Source organism: Cajanus cajan, chromosome 4, assembly GCF_000230855.2.
Source record: "Cajanus cajan strain Asha chromosome 4, NIPB_CcT2T_4, whole genome shotgun sequence".
NCBI classification, from domain to species: domain Eukaryota; kingdom Viridiplantae; phylum Streptophyta; class Magnoliopsida; order Fabales; family Fabaceae; genus Cajanus; species Cajanus cajan.
Window position 1 is genome coordinate 74323750 of NC_138520.1, and position 22574 is coordinate 74346323.

At 32.2% G+C, this 22574-nt stretch overlaps 1 protein-coding gene and 1 long non-coding RNA gene across 3 annotated transcripts; one reads left to right on the plus strand and one right to left on the minus strand.

Annotated features, from left to right (window-relative positions):
- Positions 1–2108: 2108 nt before the first annotated feature.
- LOC109789287 (mini zinc finger protein 2) lies at positions 2109–2876 on the plus strand. 2 transcript variants are annotated; one of them, XM_020348202.2, is made up of 2 exons: positions 2109–2210; positions 2345–2876. In XM_020348202.2, exon 2 carries the CDS (start codon positions 2380–2382, stop codon positions 2680–2682), a length of 303 nt encoding a protein of 100 aa, XP_020203791.1. In that variant the 5' UTR covers positions 2109–2210; positions 2345–2379; the 3' UTR covers positions 2683–2876. The 2 variants fall into 2 exon arrangements, with proteins under 2 accessions (XP_020203791.1, XP_020203792.1); XM_020348203.1 differs by having other exon boundaries at positions 2198–2214.
- A 2210-nt stretch (positions 2877–5086) lies between these two features.
- LOC145956963 (uncharacterized) lies at positions 5087–6491 on the minus strand. Its single transcript, XR_014433394.1, has 2 exons — positions 6297–6491; positions 5087–5319 (listed from the first exon to the last, which is right to left on the minus strand). It is a non-coding gene; the product is annotated as an uncharacterized LOC145956963 (long non-coding RNA).
- Between the last annotated feature and the right edge of the window lie 16083 nt (positions 6492–22574).

A 22574-nucleotide genomic window follows, 5' to 3' on the forward strand; every position in this document is an offset into this window, starting at 1 on the left:
AATTTAATGATAATAAATTTTTGTAATCACCTTAATTTTAATAATTATTATAATTATGTTTTATGAACTAAAAAAATAGTAAAACTTTAACAGAAAAAGAAGCAATGTGTATGGTGCCGCATGACTTCTACTTTTAATGTAATTTTTTTAATAATAATATAATTAAAAACTAACTTGAATCAATAATTCTCTTTCATTTACTGATTTACTCCATGGAATGTTGAAAAAATCTCCTGTTTGATTTCACCGTTTTCTATTTTTATTTTCAAAGAAAATAAAAAATAAGCATGAAAATATGTTTACTTTTATCTTTAGAAAATATTTTCAAAAGAAGTCCAAATTGTAAATAAAAAAAGTCATTTTCACTATTTTCTACACTTTTAAAAACACGGGAACATGTAATACTAATTATTAAATTTTTTTATGAACTTGCTTTTAAGCTTGCAGTTGCACACATAATCTAATAGACTTAAAATTTTTTATACATGTAATTCAATTCATGTGTCTTATATCTTTTTTGTGCGAAAAACAATTTAGTTTGATTGCTTGGATATATATTATATATTAATATTATAAGATTTATCATATATAACTATTTTATAGAATTACATATATTGTTTATATTATTTAATAATTTTAATTAAATATTATTTATAAAATATGACTAATATTTAAGTTTTGGTTGATATATTTTAAGATAAGTAATATTATATATATATATATATATATATATATATATATATTATTTTGATATATAATTACTAGTTGATAAATAATAAATTGTTCATTTGATTGAAAAAATAGACATTTGCACATTTTCAGAATGAAATTCAACTATTATGAGCGGAAAGTATTCAAATGAGAATAAATATAAGATAGAGTGAAAATAATAAAATATTTATAAAATAAAATATTATCCTAATTCATATATAGAAAGACTAATTTAATAGTAGATTTTATTATAAAAAAAAACCGTTTCATGAAATTTTATTGAAAATAATTAAAACCAAACATGTTTTCTAAATTTTAAAACTAGAAAATAAAAATTATTTTCTGAAAATGAAAATAGAAAATGTTATTTTGAAACCAAACACAACCTTATATTTTCATTAAATGTATTTGATTTTTCAACTTTTAAAAAATTTCACACCAATTTAAAATATATGAACGCAATATGATTATTATAATTATTAATTTTTTTTTACCATTTATTAAATTGTGTGGATCTAAATGAAACAAATTCAATTTTTTTAAATCAAGAGACTTTTCATTTTAACACTTAATAATGTTTCGGGAGATAATTAGTCATCTATTAAAAGAGTTAATTAATATTAAAAAAATTCACGAGTCTTCTAACATTATTAGAAAATACTCTAAGAAAAAAAATTAATATATTTTTCTTTCTTAAAGTAAATCAAATGTCTCTGGTCGTAGTTAAAGATTAATTTATTGATAAAATTTATTTAAAGAGTTAACCTCTTTTGACATATATAATTTTTTTAATAGAAGTCATATATGAATTGATCCTCTAATAGATCCATATTCTAAATAAAATTTAAGGTTTAATTGTATTTTTTATATCTCTAGTTTTATAATTAAGTAATTTTGGTTCTTAAAATTTTAATTAAATAGTTTTAGTATCTTAAATATAATAATTGTATAATTTTTGGATTCCAAATTTTAATTAACAATTTTACTCAAGTATCACAATTGTAAGATTTTAGCCTCTCAAGTATCACAATTTAACAAATTTTGACTTTTTAAAGTTACATATATTATAATTTTCATTCATGTATTAAATGATATATATTTATTATACTAAAATTAATAATATATGCAATTTAAATGATAAAATTTTGTATAATTCTAATGCTTTAAAGACTAAAATTGTAATATTTTAAGGATTAAAACTGATTAGATAAAATTTGAGAGATTAAAATTGCATATTTATTATACTTAGAGGGAAAAAAACACATTTATGTAAAAAAAAATGCATTTAAGCCAAACTTTAAAGAAAATTCAATTTAACCATTTCTATGTGCAAATAAAGAAAAAGTGGGGAATGGAGCAAAAAATGTGATCCTGAGTTAATCTAATATCAATTAAAAACAATTCAAAATTATACGTTGTTTTGTGAATCCAGATCAGATTTTTCATTTATAAATACACCCTCTAGGGTTAGGGCTCCTCATACCCGTGGCCATCACTGAGTAAGTTGTGTCCTCTCTTTCTCACCCCGATCTCTCCCAACCCTTTCTTTTTCTTTTCTCTCTCTCTCTGATTTCTTTTTTGCTGAGGCTACAATTTTCATTCTGTACTGACAAATTTGACATCATCTTTGCAGGGTTTGCAGGTAGAGAATTTGAAGAGTAATGTGCAATGAAGAAGCGTCAAGTGGCTGTGAAAAGAGAAGAGCCAGCGAGAAGCTCAAACAATTCAACTCTGAGAACTGTGACGACTGTGACATATGGTGAATGCCAGAAGAATCTAGCCCTTCATATCGGAGGATATGCTCTGGATGGTTGTGGGGAATTCATGGCTAATGGGGCTGAAGGAACTGCTGCTGCTATGACTTGTGCTGCCTGTGGTTGCCACAAGAACTTTCATAGGAGGGCGGTTCACATACAGATTGTCTGTAACTGTTCTTCCCTTCCCACCACCAGTGGATCTTCGAGAGTATGATTTGTTCTATAGTTGAACAATCATATATCCAAACCCTTATCATATATATGTATTTTATGTCTGCATTTGCTTTTGCTGGTTTAGTTGTTGTCATGAACATGTAACCATGAAATCTATAGTAGTATGTGGTTTCGTGAGTGCTGTTTACAAGGGACAAAAGCAAAATTAATAAAAAGTTGTTCATTTTCTTTTCATTAGAAGAGCAAAGTCGATTCATGAAGACTTCTTAATTGTTCTCTTAATATATATGGTATATATTAAAATAGTTAGTATGAGTAGATCTCCCCTCCCCCCTCCTCCTTCTTTCATAATCAAAAAATTTATTTAAAAAGAAGTACAAAAGAAAAGAACATTCAATACTCTTCCTTTTTATTTATCAATAATTATAAGTTTTTCATGAATTTACTCATTTGATACTGGCTAAATAATTTTCAGTAAAGAAAATGATAACAAAGTTGGTTCTGGTTTAACATTTTCTCATTTTTATGTCTTCTTCTGGGATGCGAACTATTAAATCCACTCTAGATCCTTCAAGGCTTTGAAACTAAACTAAACTAAACCCCATTTTCTTTTCATTCCCTGTCTAGTTTTTTTCTTCTTTTTTTTTTTTCATATTTTTCTATCATCCTTAAAAATAATCTTTTACCATTGGCATGAGGTTGTTAAGTAATTCATTATTATTTTTTTCTATTTATCACCATTCACACATCCTAGTTTCGCGAGCGTGAAATATCTGTATTAATTGTGTAAGAATAATCGCAAACTGGTTTAAGTAAGTTCCACTCTCACTTCCTTTATTGAGAGGCACTTAACTGGCTTGAGTAAGATTCCACAAAAAATTTCCAAGCCATTAACTGGTGCCAATTGAGATCACTTTGAATGCATCATCGCTCCACATATCTAATCATATTGGTTGTTAAAATAATGAAATTTCATTAGCTACGAATAAAAGTTTATTTAATATATTTATGAACTTAATTATTAGTATTTAACATTTAATTTACTAATATTATTAGCATATTAATCAACTAATATGATTAAATATAGATTAAAATATTAATAAATATAAATTTAATTATTCATAGCATAAATAATTATTTTAGTTATAAATATATGTTCTATTTTGATCTTTCAATTGTGATATATTAGAAAAAGGTTTAAATATATATTATTAGTCTGTCAAATTAATTTAGGATAAATTTACTTTTAATCTTTTAAATTTAAAATTAAAATTTTCAGTTTCTAATTTTTTTAAATAGCAAAGACAAAATATATTAAATAGAGGCATAAGGGGTTCCTAAACTCATATACAAAATACATATCTCTACAATTGGATTTGTTCACCATTCATAAAAAGAAAATGAAAAACCTCCACCTTAGCACATAGTCATAACCAAGATCTGGATTTTATGAAGTGTATCACATTCACAACATCCACAGACTCGTTTTTTAAGATAACATTGTTTCTTTGCAGTCATATATTTCAAATTATTGCAAACCACACAACTGGCGAAGCATTTTGAACTTTTTCTTGGCAAACCATACACATGTACGTTGTTCATTCTCTCTTTGGCCATATTGAAACAATGTTACAAATTGGGTGGGAGCTCAAGTAGTCATGCCTCAAAATTGATATAGTCATGCTTCAATTAGTCCATGTAATTTCAAGAAAAGTTGTTTTAATCCCTTGGGAGCAACCTGCAATATATAATATATAGCGAAAAATTAAATAATTATACAGTATTAACTGAGTTTTATATAATATTTTTACTAACAAAAACACTGGTAAATAATTCCTTTGTGAAATATTTAGTAACAAAAATTTGATTTGACATATTTACTAACCACATTTAAGTATAAAGAGACTAAAATGAAATTTTTTTTCTTCAAATTATAGTGACTAAAAATATTCATTTTAAACTTAAGAGACTAAAAAAAAGTTTACTACATATTTAAGAGATTTGAAACATATTTAAGTCCAATAAAAAATATACTAATACTTGACCCTAGTGGTAATGGTAGAATGTTCCCAGAGTATATATAAAAAGGTTGAAATCCCGCCATAAAATATTGAGAATTAATATAAATACAAAAATTGCACGATTATGATATTTGAAGATCAAATTCATGAAATTAGAACTCAGAAAATAAAAGTATATTATTCATTAAATAATAATAATGTAACTTAACTTATATTATTAGAAAACTAACACTAACAAAAATACCCCCGGAAAAAGGTAATTAAAAAATGAAGAGTTGAACACATTGTTTTTGTGACACCCTCTACCCCAAAATCATTAATAAACATAAACTATATTTATAAAAGATTTTCATAGAATGATATAAAACAATAAGTATCATAAGGTAGAAGATGCACATTCATAAATTCATACACATAAATATCAAACTTAAGAAGTTATTATAAAACAAAGATTATAAATTAATCCCAGTAAAGGTGGCAGTGCCTCCTAGTTAGGAATCAACTTATAATTTATTAAATTACACAAGAAAAGAAAATGTTTTTAGAACAAGAAAGACATCAGAGAAATCCTAGCTAAACCCGATGTCACATCCTATCAGAGCATGCCCCAAGAAGCCTTTAGGCCTCATCACCAACATCCTCATGATGATGATTACCTGCAACATAAATTTAAACATATACAAAAAAAAATAACAAGGGAGTGAGAAACATCTCACTCAGTTGTAGATGAAGAAATAAAAGTTAAATAGCACACACACATATAATCATTATCATATATAATTATTTATCATGCAATGATGTCATAGACTCAACTCATAAATATATGCATGTGGCGCCATACGGAAGTTCACATATCATCATTGGTGACCCTAAGGCACACCTAGTTAGCATATCGTGGGTGACCCAAAGGAACACCTGGTTACATCATTGGTGACCCAAAGGCACACCTTGTTAGCATATCATGGGTGACCCAAAGGTACACCTTGTTAGTCGTGGGTATGCGGCCTCAGCGGCACACCTGGAGTATATATGCATATGATGCATGTCATACAATCATAAACTTAACATTTAACATGTTACAGAATTTCCTATAATATACCATATCATAAGCATAATTCATACTTATATTATATTTTATTAATCCAATAGTCCAAAGGTCCAATAATTCAATAGTCCCATAGTCCAAAGGTTCAATAGTCCAATAGTCCATTGTCCAACAGTCCAACAGTTCAATAGTCCAAGGTCATTAAGTCAAGGGTCCAATAGTTCAAAGGTCTTTAGGGATCATATAATTTATATTTCCTGGTATAATTATATCCTTAAGTAAAATAGGAAGCTTAATGAAAATAAGGAGGCTCGGCCTTCCATTTAGATAATAAGTCTTAATTTATAAGTTAATAGGAGGCTTAGTCTTCCATTCAATGAATATTTTAGAATAGTAAAAGTGAAGTTATCCATTAATTATAATTATTAATTACCGCAACAAGAAAATCAAGTAGTACAAACAAAACACAGTAATAATATATATTCAAATAATCAAACAACAGACAAGGGATCGGGAGCCAATCCAACAAACAGACTATTTAACAATTATTTCTACACCCCCAAGCAAGGTTTCCCACTCCCCCCTTACCTGGATAAATAGGAATTTGGGCAGAATCTCCTCTCTTTCTCCTTAAACCGGAACCGGAACTAGAGCAGAACCTTCTCTATTCTCCTCCTCTTTTCACAACCTAGGCAGAACCTTCTCTCTTATTTTCTCTTTCTATCTCTCTAGAATTCCTTCTCTCTAAACTTTTCTTCTCTCTAGTTATGAATTTTCAAAATCCTTAGGTCCCTACGTATATGTAAATAGTAAAATACATATACATGAATAGTAAAATACGGGAATAAAATACTTATTCACATAATAAATAACTCTTTTCATTTGAATAAAATTTTGGGATATTACAGTTTTCTCATTAATGATGAACACTCAACCAAAACACATACCATTTATTTTTCACTTCAAAAGGAGAAAAATTTGAGCATGTCAGATTTTTGTTTTCAAAAACTGCTTTAATTCTTAAAAACGCGAAGAAAAACGCTCATGTCTTACCACATACAACACGACTCCAACTCACATCCTTCAACTAGAACCACTAAATAGAAAAAAGATGATGAGAAAATACCTGTTATTAGTTGTATTTTTTTTAACACTATTTATTTGGAAATGATTTTAAACCTTAATAGATTTTGAGAGAGAAAAAATGATTGTTGAATAAGAATACATTATTTTAGAAAGCAACTTTTAAAACCAAAAATCGAGAGAAAATCATATAGACTCCTTACTATGACGAAGAAACTCTTAGAACATATAGATTCTTTATTATAAAGAAGAAACTTTTCGTGAATTTGAACTTAACTTAATCTTATAAAATCAATTTGTAAGGTGAGAGTTGTCTTCTTACTTATATTATCTTTAATTATCTTATCTTTAATTGATATGAAAGTTGGATTTTTTTCTAATACATCATGTCTAACATTATTAGGATTAGTATGTGAATAAATAGTGAATGACCATTTTTAATGATCTAAGATAAGTGGGACTTGAATTTTTCTAATACACCTCCTCACATCCAATACTATTAGGCTTGGTGCGTATATTAATGGTGGGTAGTCTATTTAGAGTGAATTTAGATAATTTTATTATCATCTTTGAAAGTGAATTTGAGTCTAATTCAACCCTACAAAATTAGAGGTAATATAAATGGATGCATCAAATAATTTTTTTAGGCAAATCATAATGAATCAGATAAAAATAATCCATTAATCCATTTAGATTCATTAACAATTCAAATAAAAATCCAATTCATTTAAAGAAAAGAAAATTCATTCAATCCATCCATTAACAATTTTTTTCATAGATGGAAGAATCTAATCCATACATCAAAGTAATATTTTTAAAATTAAATAATTTTTATTTTTGAGATATTTTATTTTTCTCTTTTTTCTTTACAATTCATTGTATTCTTATATAATCTTTTATAATTTGCAAGACCTTTTTTATGTCAAAATAATCTTTTAAAATCACAATTCAATAAACATCTCATATTGTAATCTAATGAATTTTGAAAAAAAAAAATGAATGAATCACTAACCATCTATAAAATTAAATGGATGAATTGGATCCGATTCATTATTTATTTTTATTGTAATGGATAGATTGAGTGAATTTACTTATAGATTGATCAGATAGATGATACATAAATGAATTAATTTGTCACTCCTATATAAAATTAACTTGTAAGATAAAGATTGACCTTCACTTATATAATTTTTAATAACTTTATTTCTATTTAATGTAAAATTTAGATTTTTTTTCAATAAAGACCGACCAAATAATTCAAGTATAATATGTTGAAAGTTTTTGTTTGATAAAAAAAACGACTATTGAAAGCAAGAAATTATTTTAGATATCTAAATACTTAATTATTTTTAATTAATAAACACACGCGCACACTTGCATATAGTAAAATTGTCATTCAAAGAAAGTTATTGTAACTCTAGAATTGTGCAACTAGCACATCTACCGACTAACCACCCATTAGTTGATTCATATTAACACTTCATGGTTACTACTAGATTTTAATCTTTTAGCAACATTTTCTTGTTTACATTTGTTAAAATGTTACTATATATTAAATAAATGTTATTTTGTAACACTTTTTTTTTTTTAAAATATCATTATAGATAGAGTAATATTTTTTATTTCAATATTATTCTTTCTAATTGTTTTCAAAATCAAAGTCTCATATCGAGTAAAAAAATTTACATAAGTTATTTTGCAACATTTTTTTGAAAAATATTACTATAATTGCTTCTAAAATCAAAGTCCCACATCGAGTCAAAAAAAATATATTTCTCTTATATCTAATTGTAACTCATAATTAAAGTCCCACATCGGATAGATTAATGACTTATAAAGGATATATATACTCATATAGTTATATTTAAAATAAATGAAATTTGATATTTTATATATAATTAGTGGTGACTAACTAAAAATGTCTTTCCCTAAAAACTTAAGGAACTCTTAGAAGTTTAGGAGACATAAAAATATAATAATTGATAGTAATATTTAAATTAAAATTAATTTTTATTTTATAAGATTAACAAAATATTGGCAACATCATTAAAATGTTACAAAAAATTATTAAAATGTTACAAAAATACTACTTTGGTAACATTTAAAAAATGTTACCTAATTATGCAAAAATGTTATTAAAAGTCTTTAGTAACATGGACTATATACAACATTTGATAATATGTTGCTAAAACAAATTAGCAACATTTATACAGAATTAAGTAACATTTTTCAAATGTTACTAAATACCATTTGTGTTGTAGTGGCAACTTTTACAAATCTTATCTTCTTTCTCATGCGTGTGCCTTGTATGTTTCTTCATGCATACAAATTTTGAGTTAATGCAACCCATTTCCCCCAACTTAGGCATGATAGACACTTACCATATTCAACTTGGAACGGTGGGTTAAGAAATTAACTAAGATCGGGGAAACTTAGTTAAAATATCAACAATTTGTCTCTGTTTGGAAAGAGGAATTAACTTAGTTAAATCTATTAGTTGGGTGCCTTTTCTGTTACCAAGTTTGACAAAAATATTATAATTGGTGGAGTTGTCATCAATCTTTGTTTTATGACTTTAAACCACATTTATTTTAATCATTTGGAAATTGCTAAAAGTTTTAAAGGTAATGCACATATAGTAACCTGGATCTCAACTCTCTGGTGATTATAATTGTGTCGGAATGAGAAGATATTCAAAAAGATTAACCCATAAGTGGTTAAAGTGTATGAACTGATCAAAATCAAGGCATGGAGATAAGTTAAAGCAAAATATAAGGATGTGCTATTCTCCTTTTACCAATGTCCAATGCCAGGCACAACTAATCCTTTGCTTAAAGGATATTTCCTGATATATGTTTTCTGTAATCTGATGGTGTAATAACTTAGTTGTATTTTACATACTTGTTTTTCTGTTGGACCATGTTGCTGCTATTATGCAATAATGATTTTTGTTTTATTTTCGAATCTTGTAATCACTTTTGGTGATTATAAATTTTTTTCTGATGTATGAATTAATAAAATTACACCTTTGCCTTAAAAAAAACATTAAATCATTGTGTTATTAGAAATTTTATTTCTAATAATTATTGTAGGCTACATATATTATTTGTAGTATTTATATTAGTTATTTACATTTAGTTGGTCTCAATAAAAGTGATTTAATTTTAGTGAGTCTTTATACTGCCAACAAGAAAAAACTGATATGGACCCAAATAAGTAGAAATTAGATTTGGCCCGTTAGGGGTTAATGGGAACCTTAATAGGTTTAAAATCGTAAAGATGGTCATGGTCCCCAATATGTCAAATCAGAAACACACGTTTCTCTGTCTCTCCATCAGAAGAGTAACATCAAGTCCCGTTAAGGAATCCAGTAATTTGGCTGAAGAAGATCATTGCATCAAAAAACTATTCTGCTGCAACCTTTTGATGAACGTCAATGGATACAAATACATGTTATTAACATTAACTCTGTAATCTGAGACAACAGTTATATTAATATTGATTAATAGATAATTTCTATTTGGCTTAAGAAATTTATCTTAACATGTGTGAGTTCCAAACTTTGGGATAACATTGTCCAAGTATTTGGTCTTCTCACTAAATACTTGGTTTGCAACAAAGTGAAAGGCGCATTCATTTTAATTTGTAGTGGGGAAAATGATGCACGTAGGATATATTGATGTATATTTTCAAGTATGTTAGCCATTCGAGTTCATAAGTTGCAAAAGCATGAGCATAATATTCAAGTTTCAATAAAAAGTTTGATATGCACGATGCATTATTTTTCAAAGTACCATGATATGAAAAATTAAACCAACAAAAGAGAATATAGCTAGACTAATTAGTGAGTGTTGAGCATCCTCCACAATTTATGCCATGGAAGTAAAGGATTTAAATTTATAAGTTTTGAGGAACGCATGAACTTGAGCGAACCTATAAGTTAGAAATGTAGCGGTGGGATTTTCATACTTTTTTCAATTAGCTTGGTTAATCATGTAAAAAGATTGTTAAACTTTTACACTAATTATATTATGAAAATTGAACAAAGTGAGGAATGTCAAATCGAAGGTACAAATGTTGAATTGATACGAATTGTAGTGTAACGAAAATAATAGGAAGTTCCACGAGATAAAATGTTTCAAAGTAACTAATTTAAAATCTTTTATTTGATTTCACCTCTTACAACATGACACGCCTTATATTTTTTTGTTGGAGTGAACATCTAAATTGATCTTTAAATTTGAAAAATGCTAATATATTAATATATATTTCAAATTATGAAATTATTAACTACATCATTGAAAGTACAAATTTACAATTATAATAGTCTAAAATTTTAAAAAAAAATATATGTTACTAGAATAATAATATTAATATATAATCAAGAACCAAAAATGATAGTAATTAAATATTTAATTTATGATTTATTTAATATTTTAGAGACTTATTTGATAATTTCTTAATTTCAAAGATCAATATGATAGCATCTTCCAAATTTAAAGACTAAAGTAAATGTTTACTCCTTCTTACCGGATCTCTTCTACATTTTTTGATTAAATCTGCTTACTATCGCTTGGAATAAATCTATGTGATACTAAGGTAAACATTTTTTTTTTTGGATAAACCAATTTCATTGTGTTTATAGCCTCTTGCCAACATAAAAGATTACTAGCTTTTGCAAATAATATAAGCTTAGTGACAAAATAAATAGAAAATACAAAGTTTCAATGATTTTTAGAGAGGTTTTGATAGTCAATGAAAATAAATAGAAAATACAAAGTTTCAATGATTTTTAGAGAGGTTTTGATAGTCAATGAAGGAATTAAGTGACTACAAGTGTCCAACGATGCTTTTCATATTTGTTATAAGTTATTGATTGTACACTAATCTTATAGTTATGATGCTAGTTGTATGATTCCAAAACTGATGTAAAAAGCCTAAAGAAACAGATGTAACATGTACTCTCTGAAGTAGTAATTTCAAGTTTATGTGGATTTTTTTATGAGCTTACGGCAGTATAAATGGGTTGGTGAATTAAGTCGTGGAAAACTAAGAATTTAACTAGTTGAGGATAAAGTAAATGTTTTTTTTTTTTTTTTTATATATAAGCAAAGAAAAATATTATTAAAAAAGAGGATAAAGGGTAAAGGGATACCAACACTTGCAAGAAGCTATATATAAGCCCGATCCCAACCTGATTTTGTTATATATCCTTTCCCCTACTTAGCATTCCTTCCGAATTCCGAATATAAAACCAGATAGCAAGATAGCAACGTGTAAGGAACAAATACAAAAGAAAGAACTGCTGCAACCATGTGTGTATTCAGCTCCCTCTCCAAATTATAATTTCCTGCAACTTACTACATTCCTCGTGAACCTGCATCTATACAGTAACAGAAAGCTTCAATTGCATATGCATCTATTCCATTACAGCAGAATTCACTATACACCAGCATCTGTTAACCACGCCCCTGGATCAGCTAACCATTGCTCGAAGCTGTTAGTAAAATTGGAGTCAATCCTAAGCCATGACTAGGACGTGAAGATAACATCCCGTTTAAGCTTATATATATAGTCTCTAAAAAAGCAGTTACCTTTTATAAATATATATACCTTCTAGGGTTAGGGCTCCTCATAGACATCAAAGTAATTAATGTTCATATCTATAGTAATATATGGTTACATTAAAGTGGCGTTTTTTGATGGAGACAGGAAAAAGTTTAATAAGAAATTTTTAACAATAAGTTGATCAATAATAACTAGAAATGATAATAGAGTTAGACAAATACGGTTTCGGTATCTCTTTTTCTTTTCATATTTTTATATCTTATATTTATATCCGTTAAGTATAAAATTTGTATTTTCATTTTCATTTTTGTGAAGTATTGAGTATACCTATATTTATTTTTTATATATGCTTAAAAATTAATATTTTATTAAAAAAATTAATATAGAATAATAATTAAAAAAATATGTTAATTAAATTTTAATTAAAATAGAATAAAAATTACATAAATGTCAAATAATTTTTTTAAAAAATAAGTTAAGTTTCTGAAAATTTAAAACATATGCGGGATGAGTATATATATATATTCATCCCTGTTTTCGTATCCAATTCAATAAATTGAATATTAATCATCTCATACTTATAATTAGTCAAATTAAATATTCTCCGTCAATATTAAAATAAATTTAAATATTATTGACGAATACAAATTTATTTATCATCTCTAACAATAAGTTCTGGTTGTCTTAATAAATACTTTGTATATTAAAAATTAATGTTTGGTACATCTCTCCCAATTTTTTCTCTCTTTTTTATTTATCATCAAAGGAATAAATAAAGAGAAACTAAAATTCGACACACAGAAAAGATCTTTCATTTTTATTTGTCAATGATAAATTGGATTTTGACTTTGCTGATTGGCTACTAGTTGTAATATCGAAATAGGCTATTGCTAGCATACATTTATACATTCGAAACGTGTAAATTTTAAAATAAACGATTTGTATCTATTTTATTAAAAGAAACAATGTAACAAATAACAATCAAAAAGGTAAACAAACTCTTTATAAAACATCTACCCAAAAAAAAAATAACAATCTACCAAAACAAAACTCTATAAAACTTCACTGGCAACTCCATTTTCAACAAACTTTCATGGAAGGTAACCATGTTGCAGACCATATTGCAAAAGAAGGCACAAGACAGAATGTTTCCTTCTCAGTTTTGGAAACTTGTCCTCTTTTTAATTATCAAACATAAGTTATAAGCTGATGCCTTATATTAGGTGTCCTGTTTGAGAGGCATAGCTAGCTTTTCTTTGTGTTTCCTTTTCTGTATTTCTGAAGCATAAAAAAACATAAACAAAATATTTTTATTCTTACGCAAGATGTTTAAAATTTAAATAAATATCCTAAACTAGTTAGCTAAAAAGAAAAAAAGTTTTGTGTATTCTTTCAATCTGCCATATTTAAATTACACTAATAAGAATTTTGTTTTAGTAAGTGTCCCGGGAACATGCAATATGTCAATAAAACACAATATATATATATATATATATATATATATATATATATAATTTAACAAATAATTAAAGAAAAGTATTTATAAAATGTTAAGGAATTAAAATTAATTAAATATTATAAAGCTTCTTTTAAACTTGTCGTTTTTGCTTCAATGACTATATTAATTTGTGCTCACAATCTTAATGAACATTCCTTTATATTGTCATAAACCCTCCTTTATTAGAAGCTAGCTAACACCACCGTTTGCGGATCCAAAAAGATAGATATCCTTCCCTTATCAAATAGAGAATATTGTGTTTTAAATTTTTCTCTATATATTTAACTTTGGTCATCCTTTACTTTGAGGATTATAGAAGTTACTACTCTTCCATTGCCAAATAGGATTTTTGCTCATTCTCTCTCACACACACCATTACCTTCTTGGCCATTAAATTAATGGCTGTGGTCTTTTGATTTGCTTCTTTATAGGCTTATTAACGAGTGTCAAGCCACAGTACTTAAATGGGCTAACTATTACCACGCCCACATAATTGAACAGGCTGGAAAGGCCCACCAACAGCTTTGATTTATTTTATCTGATTTTGTTTTATTTTTAGTTAAACATATTACATATTCAAGCAAGTTATATTATCAGCTAATATACTTGTTTGCTTTAAATTATTTTAAAACTGAGATTCTAAAATAAATAATCATTTCTTAGATAAAAAAATAGTTTTCTAAACATGGGCTTACTTACCATGCAGTATAATTAACGGTTGTTATAATTTGAGATTACATAACCTCGCTCACACAAAAAAAAAAAAATATATATTGTTAATTTTTTTAATTAATTATTTTTAGTTATAACATTTGCTTATAAATGTTTTATTGAGAATTTGAGATATATAAGTAGCTTTTAGGTTTGAGATTAATCACTGATACGTTTATGCCATCTTCATACATATGTCCTGATTATGTTTTTATAAAAAATATTTTTGAAAAGTTTTTGAGAAATATAATTTATCTCCCAATGTTTCCTTAATCCTTAATCTGATACCTCCTAGTCTTCTACAATTAAGTTAATAAATAAAAGAATTTTAACAACTTAAATTAAATAAAAACAGCGAAGTTTTCATAATATTTTATAACTATTTCGCAAAGTGAAAAAGTTCACATTCTAATACCAGTCAAAAAAATTAAGTTAAAATATAATTAATAATAATAATAATAAATGTTCACTTGTCACTATAATGATCATACAACCCTCGAAGAAACTTGATTACTTGATCCTAAGTTTTATATTTACCAATGTTAACAGAAACATTACAAAAGAACCTAATGGTACATGTACATATAGGCAATGGATGAAAAACCTCTTGTTCATCCCAAAGAGTTTTCAGTTTAGTGAAATAATTGGTGACACTTGTCGCCACCCGGCCCGAAACGGGCTTTCGGCATTCGCGAAGGATGGTTGGACTCGTTTATTTGTTTAAAAATGTGGATTGCTAGAATGACTTATTCTCAAACTGAGACCTCGTCAAACGAGCAATTTTATTAAAAGGCTCACCAATCCATGTTAATCCCAAGCGGGACCCTCCATGGATTAGTGGTTTTCGCAAAAGGATGGTTCATGGAGTCGCCACCAATGTTTTACTCAAAACATTGGAAAAAGAAGTTTAAGGCAATCGATTTAAAAATCGACTTCGGCCATTACAACCAGAGTCGGGTAAGGGAGTCGGTTACGCGTGGGGAAGGTGTTAGCACCCCACAGCGCCCCTTTCGGGTTCCCTATGACAGATTATTTTATAAATAACAATGTAAAATTACTAAATTACCCCTATTTATTATAAACGATTATGAACAAGATATCTACATGGCGAATAAATTAGATATGCGATGCAACAAACAAAAAGCAGTAAAAGGAAGGATTTTGAAGAAGAAACCTCTTGAAGCGTGCTTTTATATATTTCGTAAAACTGGGAAGCTTTTTGGCGTTCCCTCGCTCTACAAGCCCGCTCGCTCCCTCCTATAAAATTTGGACTACGGAAATCCGGAGGATTTCCCTTCGACTAGGTTCGATCCTCAAGCAAAATGGCTCGGGGCTCAAGAACTTCGTCGGATCGACTCCCAGAGAGATTTCTAGGGCAGAACACTGCTCAAAAACCCCAGAATACTCAAGGAGGGAGTCAAAACTCAGTCGAAAAGTCCAATGACGTCAAAATGACGCCATATTTATAGGGAACAGGCGCAATACGGGCTATGGAATCAATACGGCCGTATTGAAATTTTTGAACTTCAATACGGCCGTATTGAATTCAATACGGTCGTATTGAAATTCAGAAATTTCAATACGCCCGTATTGAGTTCACTGCGGCTGTATTGAAGCTTCAATACGGCCGTATTGATTTCAGTACGGCCGTATTGAAGTTTCAGAAACTTCAATACGCCGTATTGAGTTCACTGCGGCCGTATTGAAGCTTCAATACGGCCGTATTAAGTTTAGTACGGCCGTATTGGGCTTCATTCCCTCCACTTCCTTATTTTAAGCTACTCTAAGACCTCTAAACCTACAGATAGCCATCCTATGGTCTTCTAGGAGTCCTTCTGGCTGACTTTCCTTCGATCTTTGAGGGTCTTCGAGTTTTATTTCCGACCCGGACAATTTTAGGGGTCTACAGCTGCCCCCCCTTTACTTAGTCAAACGGCCTTTTGGTGTACCGTTTGATAAGTAAAGGAGTTGACCCAATTGTCCGGGGAATAAGCCATCCTTCCGACTTGTAGTGTCTTCAGGTGGGAAAATTGTTGAGTAGCCTCTCCAGGTTGGTGCATACCTCCGCGCTTCTAGTCACTTTGGTAGCGTGAGTCTTGCCCTCTCCAGGGTTGCATACCTCTGTGCTTCTGATCACTTTGGTAGCGTGAGTTTGCCCTCTCCAGGGTCTGCGGTTTGCCCTCCCCAGGGTCTGCGTACCTCCGTGCTTCTGATCACTTTGGTAGCGTGAGTTTGCCCTCTCCAGGGTCTGCGGTTTGCCCTCCCCAGGGTCTGCGTACCTCCGTGCTTCTGATCACTTTGGTAGCGTGAGTTTGCCCTCTCCAGGGTCTGCGGTTTGCCCTCCCCAGGGTCTGCGTACCTCCGTGCTTCTGATCACTTTGGTAGCGTGAGTTTGCCCTCTCCAGGGTGGCTAAGTTTGCCCTCTCCAGGGTGGCTGAGTTTGCCCTCTCCAGGGTGAGTTTGCCCTCTCCAGGGTGGTGCATACCTCCGCGCTTCTAGTCACTTTGGTAGCATGAGTCTTGCCCTCTCTAGGGTGAGTTTGCCCTCTCCAGGGTGAGTTTGCCCTCTCCAGGGTGGCTGAGTTTGCCCTCTCCAGGGTGGCTGAGTTTGCCCTCTCCAGGGTGAGTTTGCCCTCTCCAGGGTGGTGCATACCTCCGCGCTTCTAGTCACTTTGGTAGCATGAGTCTTGCCCTCTCTAGGGTGAGTTTGCCCTCTCCAGGGTGGCTGAGTTTGCCCTCTCCAGGGTGGCTGAGTTTGCCCTCTCCAGGGTGAGTTCGCCCTCTCCAGGGTTTTGAGATAAGTTTGTCTCCACAGTCCACGATGCTGCTTCGACGATTTGTTTTTGATTTTGGTGCCGCTGAGGGCTGGATAACGCAGGGATCCGTCTAGGGGATGTGCAGTTACTCATAGGTTCTTGTGTCCCAACTTTCCATTGCGTAGTTGGTACCCATTGAGGAATTTCTGTTTCCTTGGGGTGTAGACACGAAGATGCTCTTTCTGATGTGAGCGATGCCTTATGATTTGGCTGACGTCCTTTCGACGATGGTGGAGTATCCCGGTTATCCTTATTCGGGTGACTCTTTTTATTTTTCTGATTTTGTTGCCTCTGTGTAGGCTATTATCCGCTGGGGGATTTTGTCATTGATTGTGATTAGACTCTTCTGTTAGGCCGATCATCTTGACGCTTGATGTTTGGCTAAGAGCCGGATTCCACTTGGGGAATGATTATTGATCTTTTGGATTTTTGCTTTTTGTAGGAATGCCTCTGTGTAGGCGACTGGGGATTTGAAGTTCTTATGTATCCCAGAGTATTATTTAGAAAGCCTCTTCAGGCTTAGCTTCACTCTTCGTTTGAGTTGGAAAGCTATCTTCCACTGAGGAAGTCTAAGTCCTTTGACTTGGATATTTTGTTTGGATCATGCTTCCGTTGGGGAATTTTGCTGATCTCACTTTGATAGCTTTCACTGGGGAATTTGGCCTGTGAGTGGAAGCTGAGATATCTCTGGGGAGTATTATTTCGGCGAGCCTCTCCAGGCTCAATTATTCTGATAGAGTATTATTTCGGCGAGCCTCTCCAGGCTCATTTATTCTGTACAGTTGGGGAGTATTATTTCAGCAAGCCTCTCCAGGCTCAATTATTTTAAGAGGGAGTATTGTTTCGGCAAGCCTCTCCAGGCTCAATTATTCTGAGAGAGTATTATTTCGGCGAGCCTCTCCAGGCTCAATTATTCTGAAGGAGTATTATTTCGACAAGGCTCTCCAGGCTTAATTATTTTGTGGGAGTATTATTTCAGCAAGCCTCTCCAGGCTCAGTTATTCTGTGGGAGTATTATTTCGGCAAGCCTCTCCAGGCTCAATTATTCTGTACGTTTTATTGATTTTCTGAATTTCTGCATTTTGTTTGCTGCTGTCATACACAAGCAATTTTTCTATTTTTTCTATTTTATGCGACTGCCTCATGATGAGGTCTTTGAATGTGCAATTAATGTGCGTGATGCACAAAATGCAAGTTTAATTATTTTATTAATTTGTTTTTTTTAGAAATGAATGGCTCCCCCTATCCTCTTCTTCTTGGAGGAATTTTTGTCATCGACGTGAGGGAGGATTTCTGTTATTGCCAATACGGCCGTTATTCATTTCAGTATGCCCGTATTGAATTGAAAATTTGTTCATAACCCTAATTTTGGTACGGGCGTACTGAACATGATACGGGCGTATTGTTTTTCTGAAGTTTATATTTTTTTGTTTTTTTCAATAAACAGAGAATAAGTGATCTTCCATTACACCTATCATCTGTATGCATGTATGCAGTATGATGCACCTAATTCTATTTGATTCACTTTTCAAAAGAATTAACCGATGCGTTTCTCTGTTTGGATTTTTGCCATTCCTCTAGACGGGCTGTGTGCTGCCGATTTCTGTAACCGAGGAATGATGCATGTTATATTGAGATTTGGTGTCATCAACCAAATGATTTTCCTTTCCTTTAGAAGATGTGTCAACCCTCCTATTGACTACTATATCTCCATGTTTCCACTAGATTATTCAAAAATCGTTTGGGACAAGAGAGAAAAGAAAGGAAAGGTATATTTTTTTTCGAAAGTTTGTGTTTTAGAGGGGATTATTTATTTTTTGAAAAATGGATTTTGTAAGAATGGCTTGGCCAATGGTAGGCTTAAGTGTTTAGGCTTGTTTGATTAAACACTTATGAAGTTAAGCACGTCGTGGTTATTATCATTTGTGATTTGACAACTTGGATAGCTTTTCTTGAGCCCCTTTGTTGAATTCAGTTGGTGGTACCATCATGGATTTATTCTGTTTTTCGATTGCCCTAACTTTTGCCTAAAACACCCATTTGTGGAGTTTTAGCGGGCTTTTGTTTTTGTTCATTATTTTGCAACCCTAATTTTTGCCTAGGTCACCCTTTTGTGGGATTCCTAGCGGGTCTTTTGCTCTTATTTTTGCGCAGTCCCCTTTTTGGGTTTCCTGCCGAGCTTCTTTTATTTTAAAGGATTTCTTTTTATCCATGATGGCACTTGTCGAGGCCAAGGGAAGGTGCTCCAAGTTGTCGTGCACACTTCCACACAAAATGATGTGGGTTTATTGATTATTAAGACGATTTTAACCTCACTTATGTTCATTCAAACAGGGTTAAATAATGCGGTCTAGAATTTTATTGCAAGCAAGAAAAGAAGCAATAAAGAATTAATAAAGAATGATTTTATTATAATCATAATGGAAACATGTGCCCTATCGAGGCTCGGGGGTCGGGCTGTCCCCGAGGAGTAATCTCTAATAGTCATCAGGTCTATACATCCCTATCGGAAGGAGAAAAACACTTGACGACGACGACCGGCCTTGATGCTTGTGAACCGGCCTTCCTAAAGATCTGGCTTAAAGAACGTCGAGAAGGATCTTGATTCCTCTTCGTTCTTTGATCTTTAACAGGGTTGTATCCTAACCCTTGTTTCCCCGGATTATCCTTGATGATGGGTAGCTCCGGAATTCCTTGGGAGTCCTTGCCAAGTCCTTGTCCCGGCAAGTATCCATTCTTGGTGAGCATATGGGCTACCTTCTTCATTTCTCGGGGAAATGTCTCAACATTGGCGATCTCCAATGTTTGGAAGGCGGTTTCTAAAGCTTCCTCTGTTGTATCCACATAAGGTATGTTGGATGGCTTGCTGATGAGTATGTCATCTTCAGCTTGTACAGTCACCAGTTTGTCACCCATTATGAACTTGACTTTCTGGTGGAGCGTAGAGGGTACAGCTTTCGCATCATGAATCCAAGGTTGGCCAAGGAGACAGCTGTATGCCGGAGTAATGTCCATCACTTGAAATTCGACGTTGAAGATGGTGGGTCCAATTTGGATTGGAAGATTGACTTCTCCCACCACTTCTCTTTTAGAACCGTCGAAAGCTCGGACGATCATGTTGCTCGGGCGCATTTGGATTCCCTTGATTGCCACTTGCTCGAGCGTTCTTTTTGGCATTACGTTCAAGGAAGATCCATTATCTACCAAGACTTTAGCGATGTGGTACTCCTTGCACTTTACAGAGATGTGCAAGGGCTTGTTGTGGTTCGGTCCCTCAGCGGGGATCTCTTCATTGGTGAAAGAGAGGTGATCATTAGCCGTGATGTGACTAACAATCCCCTCAAATTTGTCTTGGGAGATAGTGTGCGACACGTATGCCTCGTTCAAGACTTTCAACAGAGCTTGTCGATGCGGTTCGGAGCATAGGATCAACGACAACAGAGTGATCTTTGCTGGCGTCTTATGAAGTTGATCCACGATGGAGTACTCGCTCTGTCGGATATATTTTAACAGCTTATCTGTCTCCTCCTCGGATTCTTTGTTTTCCTCGGTTTTCTTTTCTTCTTTTTCTTTATTCTTGGGGGCTTTATCATGAAGATCTTCGGGAGTGTAGATCCTGCCACTCCTAGTCATGCCCCCAAGTCCAGCGATGTTGGAAATATCGCTGTCGGCAGAAGAATGGATGTCGTATATCCATGGCACAGCCTTATTTGATTCGTAGGGAAAAGGCCTTGGAGCGATGATCCTTAACGGCATTGGACCTTCCCCTTTGTTTGTCTTGATTACCAACAACGGAGTTGACGTGTGTTCGCTTGGCGCGGTTGTTGGCTTACACTTAATAACAAATGGCGTGCGATCCATCTTGAACATACGCATCGATTTAATCCTTTCTTTTTATTTACGTTTATTAATGAATTACTAGGAGGGATGTATGAAATGCAAACCTAGATCCCTCCATAATCTTTGATAAGAATGCATGATATGAGATGATGACGTTGAATATGCATGCATTGTGTTTATTCAACTAAGCATTATCATGTTTTTAGGATGTCCCTAAGATGATGCATGATATTGCTTGGTTTGGATAAATAACCCTTTTTTCCTTTTTTTGGGTATTTTGTTTTTTGTATTTTTTTTGGGTGAAAAGGGAAACTACCTATATGAATGTGATGAAGGTAGATGTTAACACCATGCAATGGAAGATTCTTATTCCTATTTATTCTTATTTTAAAAAGGAATGTTGTATGTTTAAAAGGTGCAATGTATGCTCAAACAATTTCACATAATCAATGCACAAGCAATTCACTCATCCACGAACAGTCACGAGCGAATCACGAGGTAGGGGTATCCTGCAGAAAAGTGCATATTCAAGGTGGATCTAACTGTTCTCACCGGTCTGAGGCCCCCAAGGTGCCCCCATTATAGGGACCCAATTCCTCTCGTCGTAAGTCGATGGAAAGCTCCAACGCACTGTCGGACTTGAGTTCATGGTTATCACCTTGAGTGATGTTTTCCGACAACGGTCTACGGGCACCTATAGACCCATTCGACAACCGGCCGTACTAACATCCACTCCCTATGGCTTACCACTCATGCCCCCGGGTATAAAGGGAACTGTTGTGTGCAAAGGTTTGTGTGCAGTTTGTATTTCAAACAATTGCGGAAAATTAAACATACAACAGTTATTAAAAGCCAAATAAATAAAGCATGTTATCATACAAGTGAGGGGTAATAAAGTAATTTTAAACTATTATTTATTAAAAATAATCTGTCACTAAATGGGACTGACTCTCGAGGCTTCCCCAGTGGAGTCGCCATCTGTCGCCACCGGCCCGAAACGGGCTTTCGGCATTCGCGAAGGATGGTTGGACTCGTTTATTTGTTTAAAAATGTGGATTGCTAGAATGACTTATTCTCAAACTGAGACCTCGTCAAACGAGCAATTTTATTAAAAGGCTCACCAATCCATGTTAATCCCAAGCGGGACCCTCCATGGATTAGTGGTTTTCGCAAAAGGAGGGTTCATGGAGTCGCCACCAATGTTTTACTCAAAATATTGGAAAAAGAAGTTTAAGGCAATCGATCTAAAAATCGACTTCGGCCATTACAACCAGAGTCGGGTAAGGGAGTCGGTTACGCGTGGGGAAGGTGTTAGCACCCCACAGCGCCCCTTTCGGGTTCCCTATGACAG